This window comes from Aphelocoma coerulescens, chromosome 9 (genome assembly GCF_041296385.1).
Source record: "Aphelocoma coerulescens isolate FSJ_1873_10779 chromosome 9, UR_Acoe_1.0, whole genome shotgun sequence".
NCBI classification, from domain to species: Eukaryota; Metazoa; Chordata; class Aves; order Passeriformes; family Corvidae; genus Aphelocoma; species Aphelocoma coerulescens.
The window spans coordinates 18,497,694-18,509,428 of NC_091023.1; the positions used below are offsets into that span (position 1 = coordinate 18,497,694).

Below are 11,735 nucleotides of genomic sequence, written 5' to 3' on the forward strand. Positions count from 1 at the left end.
CCAGAAGGGAGGGTGCAAAGGGGATGGAGCAAGTCTCATTTGAGTGGTGTTCTGTGACAGGGCCAGTGGCAATGAGCACAAACTGAAATAGAAGGTTCTGTCCGAACATCAGGAAACACACCTTACTGTGAGGGTGACTAAGCATGGGCACAGGCTGCCCAGAGAGGTTGTAGAGCCTCCTTTCTTGGAGATAATCAAAAGCCACCTGGACATGGTTCTGGACAACTGTTTCAAGGTGGCCCTCCCTACTTGTGCAGTGGGATTGGACAAGGTGACCCCCAGATGTCCTTTCCAAAGTCAGCCATTTCTGATACTGTGATTCTGTGAAAGTCTTGTTCACCTCAGTGGGGTTGAGATGTCACCTTCTGTGCAGGACCCCATGGAATTCAGCTCACTTTCTTGTTCTTTATAAGAACTATTTGCAGCCACTACTGAAAAATGTGTTACTATGTCTCAGGCATGAAAGAGAGAGAATAGATCTGCATGGAGTTCAGTGAGAAGTTATCTCTGCAACTGTTGCCTCATGAGTGAGGGTGCTGTAAAAGGGAGAGTCCTGATGGGCCACAGGCCTGCAGGGAACTGACATCAGCAATCCCACTTTCAGAGGGAATAATTAGGTAGATGCATGTCAGTCTGTACCCAAAAGGTGAAAGGCTCCTTTGTCATATTACCTGTAGCCAAACTACTTGATTGTGTTTTTAAACTCCTTTCCCAAACATAAAAACCAAATACAAATTTCCTCATACATATCACAAATCACCCAAAACCTGCTAACTGCAAACATTCTGCATTGCACTGAGCATTAATAATCATGTGGGCACATTCTTGATCCTCTGTATGCCCACAAAGGAAGTTCACACAGTCACCAAGAGGGAAGGGCTTGAGTAAGCCTATAGAGAAACTAAGGAGAGGTACAGCAGGCTTCAAAGTATTTCCTTTTTGTCCTGCTTGGTAAATGGAATATGGAATGTGAGTGACAATGAAGAGGGAAGAAAGAAGATAATAAATCCTGTTTGCTATTTGAGGTTTTAAGTTGTTCTTTGAAACTGGAACCTGAAATTGACTGAACTGGGTTATATATTATATTTAGGAATATGTAGAGCTTGACTGCAGGAATGTTATACATTCTACAGTATTTGCAATTCTGAAGTAGAAGGATGTAACCTAAGAAACTGAGTAATGACCACACAAAATTTATAAATAATATTCTGAATCATTCACTGGGATAATTATATGTCGCTCGGGTGAAAAACAATTTCAATCTGCACGTGGTAGAAGTTCACCTCAATGTCTTCTTACCAAAAAAAGGAAAAAGGGAATGAAAAGATATATAGGTTAGAAATTGAACTGTGCATTAACAGTAAAGAGTAAAATACTATCTTCCTAAATAAATTTGCTGTGATTCAAAAGATGCCCACAAGGAACACTTAGAGTGTGTTTTTGGGACACCAAACCTCCATTCTTTAATTGTTCCAGGCCAAAGTCAGGAAAACAAATGATCATCCACACAACAGAACAAATGCCAAATAACACCTGCTTTAAGTCATGGAGAAGAAACAGATCATGCCCAGACCAATTTTTTAATGTGAGAGAGAGAAAAAGCCTTTCTTTTCCCCACAAATATCTTCAATTTGCAAATCCTAGCATCCGAAACACACCTCATGCCACACAACTGAAGCAAATCACCCGATCTTTTTAGTCTCTTCCCTCTCTCCTTCTTCATCATGTAATCTGTCCAAGTGAACCATTTCTATTTACAGTGCTTTCTGTATTCACAGATTCTGGAAGAGAGAGGCATGACTCAAGACTTCTTCTACTCCCAAAACTTTTAGCCTCTCTCACAATATCGTGCAAGCTGACGAGAAATACTTACTATCTAAAGTAAAAAACCCCCACCTTCTAACTATGCCGAAGTCCTTCGATTCATCTCAAACCTGCAGCTAGATCCTCAGCTCTAAAAATGACAACAGAGATTCAGATATGTTAAAGCCAAAAGGGACCTTTACTGTTCTGCAGCCTGATCACTGCCATAACTTGGATGGTAGAAACATACTCTGAAACCCCTGCAGGAAAAACATTTCTATGGGTTGGGCCAGTCTGTCTAGCTAGAATCCTAGCCAAAGTCATCTCACCTTAAATTAAAGATTGTAAATGCTGGACACATCATAGATGCTATATTCTGCTGCATAGAATATTTGTTTAAATATATCTTTTAGTTACTCTTTTGTAAATATGTACACTGTGAATGTAAATATAAGATTGGATCCAGCATTCCTAAGCATTTAAGCAGCTAATTTTCCTCTACATTCTCCTTAAAACACTTTGTGCTCTTTAGGATCTTCTGCCAAATCCTCAAATCTGTACAACATATTCCAGAAACATTCCTACAAGATGCCTGCTTTGCAAAATAAAGCGCCAAGAACTATTGGACATATTCAGATTATTTAGAGAAAGAAAGAGCTGATGCAAAAGATTTAGGAACTATGCCTCATTTCCTATTCCAAATAAATTCAGTAGCAAAAGTTGCTATTCAATTACATTTACTGTTGAATGTGATCCTTAGAACTACTTAAAATTCCATTTTCTAAATTATCATGTTACTGATCTCACAATTTAAACTGGTGTCTGGTGAGATTTGGGCCCCAACAGAATGTGTCCTGTTTACAAGAAAGCTTAATTAGCACTAGCATCTCTACACATTTAACAGAAAGGATCATATTCCTCTTACATGGACAGTATTTGGTTGGTAGAAGTGTCTAAAAATTGTTACATTTTTGCTGATGCTTTTTTCTTAAGCCGCTTCAGCAGACTTCGCAATATCCTACCTGATAAAATTTACTTTGGCCAATATTAATCAGTCAGCTTGATGTCCTAACATTTACTTTTCTCTTTTGTTGTTTGCAATGGTTCTTGGAACTGGGACAAATATCAGGCGTGTGCTCATGTAAATCTGAGGTATGTACTATATAAATGAGGCCCCAGTTCTTGCTACCTAGCTACCATCTGAACTGTATTCTTAGATCTTTATTTCTGAAAGGGATCAGTTTTCCTCAGGTGCCATGAAGGCACTAGTAGCTTTAATATTGCTTGTTCAGCTTCCAATTCACAAAGCTGTACCAGCAGCTCCCCCTGCTCCCTTGGGCTGTGATGACCCAGAATCTGTAGCAGCGGCTGAAGCTGCTGTGAATTATATTAATGGCCACAGTCATCATGGATACAAGTTTGCCTTAAACAGAGTCAAGGAGATCCACGTGGTACCCCAGGTAAGTGAGGAGCTTGCAGGCAGAACACTGTGTTCACCTGGGGATGCTTGGAAATCACCAGTGCAAGGGCCTCCAAGGGCTGTATCCTCACATGGGGAAATCAGCATGGCTCTGTTGATTTAAATGGGGCAAGGACACCTGGCAGCAGTGGAGAATCCAGGTCACTGGAATTATCTCTCAAAGAGCAGAACAGAGGGGAGAGAGAAATGTTCAGACGTTTTTGTACAATGCAAGAAAGGGCTCAGTTTATAAACGCAGCACGTTTGCTAGGGCAGATCATTCCACGTGCTGATTCGTGAGCCCAGTAGCTAATCTGGAGAAAAACTGAGGATAATCTTTGAGAGGCAGGTAATTATTTATTGGCTAAATACATACCTATCATAACTCCATGCTATTAGTGAATTGTAGTAGGCATTAATTTTACCTAATGTCCCATTGAGCTGCCAAGGGTTCTAAATGGAAAAAACAGTGGCTTATTTTCCCTAAGATCTATTGCCATCATTGTAGGCATCTAGAAAGGCCATAAAAATGGTCATGAATACAATGTATGTGCCAATTCTGAACCTTTGATTCTCTTACAACATGGAAAATAGTCCCAAACAATGACATGAGTGAAACTCCATGGCTGTTTTCTAGTTGTTATGAAAGAGAAGATACCAAAGTCATTTAGAAAAGACTAAACAGACATAAATGAGATTAGAAGTGTGTCCAGAGTTACCTACACAAAAACACTGGTGACATTGCTTTGCTCATATTAATGCTTTTATACTAAAATGACTTAATGGGTTTAAATGGAATCACTCATGACTCAAACATCAGAATCAATCTTGGACCTGGGGAACTTAAGGAACTGGGTCTTATGTTACAGATGCAAAGGAACTGGTGCAGTTCAGTGTAATTCCAAAGGACTAAATGAGACATGTCACTGTTCACTAGTGTTTGTTTGGTATCTGCTTATGGAAACAATAAGTTTTTTCAGCAAAAACAAGCTGTTGATTTTTAAAACTACCCAACAAAATAAAATTAAGAGAACTGACTCACTACATACAAGCTGGACTTTCCAAAATTTATGAGCCTGTTCCTTATTAGCTGGAATAAAATCAATGTGATTATCTTGACTTACTCCAGATCTGCAGTCCTGGTTTTTACGAAGTTAAATAGTAAGGACCTTTTCAGTTACTCTGCTGTATACCTAGAGCTACCCATGACTGTCAGCAACAGAGACCCCAGCGCAGCCCCAGGGAAGAAATCTGGTGATGTTTTGTGAAGAAATTATGACAATTCCACTGGTTCCTTTTTTTTCTTTCAGGGGCCAAATAATGATATCATATTTCTTGAACTTGACTTACTGGAGACCGAGTGCCATATTCTCAGCCCTACACCTCTTGCAAATTGCACAGTGAGGAGCTTTGCAGAACATGTGAGTACCTGAACACTACCAGCTGGGTCCAAAGTTACATGTTCAATATGTTGGTGCCAGAGGCCAGGCAGACTCCCAAGCAAACATTATATCACTGTGACAGCCTATAACCACCCAATCACTTGTAACCTCCTTGCTGACTTCACTGCCTTCATGCCATGAAAGATTGCACTCCTGGATTTCTTTCATGTCCTGTTATCTGAACAGATCTCTGCCAACATAACATCCCATATACAGTCCATGAATGCCATGAGGCCTTCTTTCGGGGCTCCAGATGTCACTGCCTCATTGCAAACCACAGACAGGGCAGGTTGTGAATCTGTGCAAAAATACCCTTCCCTTGGCTACATGTGGGTTGTTACCTGGTGCAATTCCATGGAGCCATCTCTTCCTAGTTGAGTACAGATGAGCTATTCCCTTTAGATAGGGCTCTGCCTTTGAAGTGATGCTCAGCTGGAATTTACTGGCCTCAGATATTTTGTTCTTATGCAAGTGTGATCCAGCTGTGAGACGCTTTCCCTGACCAAAGCAGTGGAACTGTTGTCTGAGCCTGCTGTTTCTAGAATGGAGCCCAATTCACAGAGCTCACTAAATATGAATCATGATCTACCCCTGTATTCATCAGGGCTCAGATTCTATTTTCCATCTGGGGGGAGGTAACTCTAACTGTTCCCTCTTCCCAGTGACTCCAGCTTTGCCTTTGACATCTCCTCCCTGCTGGATCATGTTGCTCACACAAGGCAGCACACTCTGCTGTTACCATGGCCACTGACCAGCTGAGATTAGTGAGAATGTTATCAAACAGCTCTGTGGAAGGTCTTAATACATAAGTATTCATATTCTTTGCTCTATATGAGAGATGAACCTGTACTAAATGTCCATAATCTTGCTACCCTGGTACTTTTGATACTTTTGAGATCCAGATTTGGATCCAGATTTTGTAGCTCTGATCTGCCTTTTACAAAATAACAGACACCAGGACACGCTTAGCAGTGCCTTTGCCATCAGACCAACATTGCCAGGAATGGTCATCCAGGATCTGTTCTTTTGAATTTAGTGGCCCTTTATCAGAAAATTCAATTTATCTGAACAATGTAACCCTTTGATTTTTGTCTCTCTCTAGGCAGTTGAGGGTGACTGTGATGTCAAACTGCAGAAGGTGGATGGAACATTATCTGTACTCGCTAGCAAATGCCACTCACATGCAGGTAAAGGCTTTGTTCTGTAGGTTTGAATCTAAAGGCTGGAGTATTATTATAGCAGTGGTTACAATTCAGTAGCTTTTCTGATTCTAAACTGCTGGGTATAAATATGGCATAAAGGACAACAGATAATGGGTTTTCTAAACCCAGCCCCCCTTTCTGGTTTCATTGCTTTACAAACCCACTCTTTCTCTTTGCTCCTCTTTACTGTGACAAGATACTGTAAGACTAATGGGGGAGCAAGTCCCAGATTTGAGTCTTTTCATTCAGCAGCTCAACCTTAAGAATTTGATTCCCTGTTGGTCTGAGTTTACTTGCACTTGTTGGTCACCAGAGTCAGATGCAGCTTCTTTACTAAATCCAGCATTTTCAATACTGCCATGGGAAAGCAGATGTCTATTCTGTGTGCTCAGTGTGAGATCTCTTTGCTCTGTACAAGATGTCTTCAGTACTACTGTCAAAACTGATTACTTAAATAAAACACACAAACACAACTCCAGTAAGTTAAAATATCTTCATTTTTCTCCCATTCCTTGTGCGAGCTGAAGCACCTTTACGCTGGTGTCATAGAGAGGTTTCCAGAAATAAAATATACTAAAAACGGAGTAAGAACATACAAAATCTGCTATTGAAGTCCACAGCACTTTTCCTTGCAGAAAGATTTAAATGGCCAAGTTGTGTGACACACTGCCATCTATAGCCTGCACTGGAAAAATTCCTGCCACTGTAATTTGGGACAGCCTGTTAAACAGTGTTTTGTGTTACTGAATAAGTCTATAATGTCTTTCTAAAAAATTTACAATCTGATCAAAACATGATCTGTTCCTCCTGCAGACTCCAGTGAAGACATTCTCAAAGTCTGCCCTGACTGTCCACTGCTGGCAACTCTGAACAACACAGAGGTGTTAGGAACGGTGTCAGCTGCACTCAATGACTACAACAGCAAAACCACAGATTCTTACCTCAGACTCCTTGAGATCGGAAGAGCCAAAATACAGGTAATTTCTAGAACTGTGTCTAGCCTTTCATGTAAACAGAATATTTCATCTACAGTAATTGTGCATTGATACCTAGTTATGTTTGCAAACAGATGCAATTTGCTTGCTCCAATTCGCCCTCCTGATTTGCTCTTAATTTCCCAACAATTATGTGTCATTTTAGCCACAGGATTCCCTTTCACTCCAGTGGGAGATGAAGCCACAACATTTGCCTTTTATCTTTTCTTAGCAGCTCTGCAGTTGCCGAGTGCAAAGTCAGTTAAACAATTTTCCTGTTTTATCAGTATCACCCAGTGCACACTGTTGTTGCTGAGTTTGCTGTGGGTGCCACAAACTGCTCTGCAGGAGAAGCTAAAGCCAATGCAGGGGCTTGTCAGCTGCTGCCCGAGGACCAGTCTGTGAGTATGGCAGCACATCATCCCCAATCTCCCCAGCTCTGAGCTAGAAAAGCAGATGTGCTTGCACTGGAGCAGGAATAGACCCCTGTGGGGATCAAAGTGCAAGAGATGTGTACCACCATGATATGCTTTTCAATATATCATTCCTAAAGCTGTATCACACCTTTCTCTTCTCTCTGAGGTATCTGGACTGAATTCTAATGGATTTGAATATATTTGAAAAAGGCTTGAGGACCAGAGACAGAATATTTTTAATCAACAGAATATATATTACTGTTAACTCTTCTTAAAATGACTACCTGAGACAATCAGGCTCTTTGTACTGGGCAGTACACAGTCACATAAAAAAAAAAGCAGACTGTTTCCTCCTCCTACAATTCCAGTGCTCTCAGCGTGCTTTGTTCTGATATATAGGCTCTTGAGAATTATACTGTATACTTTACCATGTTAAAATTCTTCTGCTTCTGATGAAACTGAGTCCTAAGCAGTTTTAGGGGGTGGGAGCTTTTTACCTAGATTCTTCTATATTCTTTCCCTCCCTCATATCCAGACATACAAAGGATCTTACTCTAGAAGAATACAGGAGTTTCATTTATTTGCTGCTTATGCATTTAAAGAGCTTGGCTTTTGAGCCCAGAAGGCTAAAAAGCAAGCACTTTACTGCTCAGATAAAACATGAGAACAAGTAGCCATTTCTAAATGTGCTGAAATTAAAAATTGTAATGCAGTCCCCCTCTATTTTCTAACTATTTCTCTTGACTGTGTTCTGCTTTACCAGAATTTTGGTTTCTGCACAGCAGTGATGGTAAAACATCCCTCACAAGACCTTCAGGTGGACTGCCAGTTGTATGGACATCAGGTACCAGCTCCACATAGTCCCTTGCTTTCCTAGCAAGGGGTATCCTAGCCTCCTGGTATTGTTACAAGTCATCATCTTGAGTTTACTTCTTTCACTGTAGGCTGCATTAGCTATCTGTGATAACTTGAGTTTAACTTTGCATCCTAAAAGCCAAGGTAGGGTAGCTCCTGATTATCCTATGGATTTCTTTGCTGGGAATTATGTCACGTCTGCCATCCATGCTTGACTCAATTTGTCCTCCTGACTATCTGGGAGATTCACATGCGTAGCAGGGCAAAGGGAACAAAACTCTGCTCAGCTAGAGGGGTGGGGCAGATAAATGGAAAACAGAAATCAGCATTGTGAGGCTGGAGGCTTTTAGTCCTTCGACATGACTGAATTCAGGGACCTTGTCCTGCACCGCTGTAGCAAGGGGAGGGAAACATATGCACTTGACCTGAGTACTCCCCAGGTATTTTAGCCTACATTTGGTCTCTGAAGGACTAGGTGGTGGCTGAATACTTCCTATGGACAACAGCTCTTGGTAACTCAATTAGTTATTGAGTAATCAGTAATTAGCTGTCTTACAGGTATATGAAAGAGAAAATGAGACAGCTGGTCTTGAATATTTTGCCAGCTGTGCAGGTGGCCCTGAAAGTTCATATAGCACAGAATTTGGTCCTAATGATTCACTGGCTATAAAAAATGTGTTCCTGGTTCCTGTGCATGTGTTCAAATGCAAATCAGGCTTCTGTGATGGTCAGGAACATTTGAACTTGGGTTGAAGGCCGATAGCTAGTTAGGAACAGGGTACCTAGTAAGGTATCAATGACCTGTATGTCACAAGCCCCAAATCACTGAAAACCGACACAAACTGTTTTTCTTTTCCAGCCTGGAGTTACCTATGCTCATCCAGGTCAAGATACATCAGCAGGACTGGTGCCCAGTGCTGTAGGCTTCACAAACCATAATCTTAGGCTTTCCCACAATAACCCTGTTGCATCTGAATCCAGCTCTTCAGAAATTTTACGTTCCATGCTCTCAGCAAAATCAGTAACAAAGAGAGCAGTTGCAGACGCTGCTCAGCATGACAAAGTACCTCGCCCAGTTGGCTTTGTGCCTCCTCCTCCTCCCTGCCCTGGGAAGATTCACCATTTCGATATCTAGGCTGTGTTTCAGACATGCAATGCAGCCAAACTGAAGGATCAGTGCAGCAGCAGCAACTCACAGACCATAACATCGAGTACAAATAGGTGAGAACACTTGACTCTGAGCCCGAATGAGTTTTACCCTCCAGAAAGCAGAGCCGTGGTCAGGGTCTTGCAAAGGCCTGCTCCAAAATATTGATGATTACAACATATAGCAGTGGTTTACTTTACATACAAGGATTCTCTAGTTAAAATACAAGAAAATATTGTTTCAATGAAACTGTTGTAAGAGCTATACAACAGTTGTAGCTTTGTGATAGAAACACCACCCGAAAGGTTAGTTCACAATAAAATGTTCAGTGCTTTGCTACCTTCTATCTGTATCTATTTTCATTTAGTTGTCAAGTATCTCCTTCACAGCATTATGAGTCATATTCTAGGCTTGATTTCAAAACCACTAAGCTCCTGCACTTCTCATCAGCTTCACTGGGATGTGTGGGTGCTGAGCACTGCAGAAAATCAGGTCAGTCCTCTCTTTTGATCACACATCAATAACACTAAAGAAGTGGCAGGAAAAAATGTATTTTTCCCTTCCACCTGTAATGTTTTCTAGCATGTACCTACTTTTGATATCCACCAGAAATACCTCAAAACTTTTGGACATGGCATGAGAGCATCCATGTCTATGAAAAGAACAGAGAATCAGGACACACTCATTGCTGGCCAGCTGAAAGCATCAATCCCTGCAGCCAAATACGTGTGTATTGTCTGTCTTCCAGCAGACACACAGGTGCAGTACAATCATGGAGTCCTGCGTGGTCTGTGTGCATATGAGGAAATGCCAATTCAAGGGAATAAAAAATATATGACAGACATGTATCTCATAAAACAGGGCCCAGACAGTGATGGCAATTTACCATTGTCCTAGCAGTCAAATCTTCCCTGAATTTCTGGCACATGTTAGAGGCAGAATCTATTCTAGGTAGAGAATTAATAAGAGGCTGGGGCCAGAAGGATCTTTACTGCCAGCCAGACTGGAATTCTGCAGGCCCTGGGGAGCAGTCTCTAAGACAGTCATGAATCTTTAACCAGGAACAGCACTTGCTACAAGATAATTATCATGCAGGCAGCAAAAAATTGCAGAACACATGTAATTTCTGAACTGTTTCAAATAACCTGTCCTGTTCTCCTAGTTAAAACCCTCCAGTACTCAGTAAGCAACACAACTAACATTTGCTCTTGGTGATAGAGGAACAGCTCACAATGCGAAAAGGTTCTGCTCTGCTGTGTTGATGGGGAAGGGAAAAGCCATTGGCACTTGCACCAGTGCTTCAGCTGGGTGTGTAAAGTAAAGGCAAATCAGCCTAGACTCTATAAACCATGGTCTAATGTGATGGCAGCACACTGAGGGCAAGCTCTGCCCATGAAGGTATCTGCTCTCACATTTCCAGCAAGTGCTGAGTTTTGCAGGAAGCGTGTTGTGGGCAATTGCACCAGCCACAGACAGTCAGTGGCTCAGGGAGTTTTTGCTTCTCTGTAAAGCAAAGACTCCAGTATATCCTGCATGCAGCCATTCCTTCAAAAAGTTCTAGTACTAAGCTGTAGAAACCTGTTAATGCAGTAAGATACGTGATCTTCTCATCTCGCTGCACGAGACACAATACAGGATTTAATGAAATGGCAACTATTATGTTTTGCATCAGTGTAACACCAGATACGTGAGACTTTTCAAAACAAGGAATCACCATAACTAAGCCATAGAAATTGTCTTGTATATACTGAAATAGGAACTACATTATAGAAGAGAGGGTGTTTTCCAGGCTTAGAAAATTTCCTGATGGCAGAAACAGTATGTTTCTAGAAGGGATCCCTGCCCCTGGGGATCTCTGAAATCCAGAAATGCTGCATTTTCTTGTTGCCTTTTGCAACCACGCAAAGCAAAGATATGTAGCAGAAACATCTGCAGGCTTCATACTTCACAGATGTTCTCCTACACCTGGTGTAACCACTCCCTTGTTTTCTAAAACAGGAAGAAAAAAAATTTTCTGTGTGCATTCCACTTTGGTAGCTGTACATCATCTTCTTTCTCCTTAAGAGAGTTCCTTAAGAGTGCTCCTCTTAAGGACACATCGTGCCCCCTTACAGATCTGTTTTTCAAAGTGATTGCTTTGAAGCAGTCACTTTGTCTCCCACCAGTACAGCCCCATTTTCATGTGCCTGGGCCTTAGTAACAGATTCACTATTTAACAATCGATTCTCTGGGCAATGAGAGATATGAAATGGTGGTACGTAAAATACAAGTGCCTCCTCCCTTAAAATGCAGCATGAAGAGTTTTGCCAGGTCTGCATCACTGGCTGACAATGTTTTTCAGCTTTTTCAAACTCTGTTTTGCAAAAGCATATGTACTTTGCTGCTTTTGCTGGACATGCTCAGATTTCCCAGCTGTGTCCATGTTTTGAAGTCAGCT

The 11,735-nt window shown here is 41.4% G+C and overlaps 1 protein-coding gene across 1 annotated transcript; it reads left to right on the forward strand.

Annotated features, from left to right (window-relative positions):
• The first annotated feature begins 2,980 nt into the window (after positions 1–2,980).
• On the forward strand, positions 2,981–9,642 carry AHSG (alpha 2-HS glycoprotein). The gene is made up of 7 exons (XM_069023895.1): positions 2,981–3,263; positions 4,573–4,683; positions 5,807–5,891; positions 6,720–6,883; positions 7,168–7,281; positions 8,060–8,140; positions 9,011–9,642. Exons 1-7 carry the CDS (start codon positions 3,060–3,062, stop codon positions 9,284–9,286), a joined length of 1,035 nt encoding a protein of 344 aa, XP_068879996.1. The 5' UTR covers positions 2,981–3,059; the 3' UTR covers positions 9,287–9,642.
• The last annotated feature ends 2,093 nt before the right edge of the window (positions 9,643–11,735 follow it).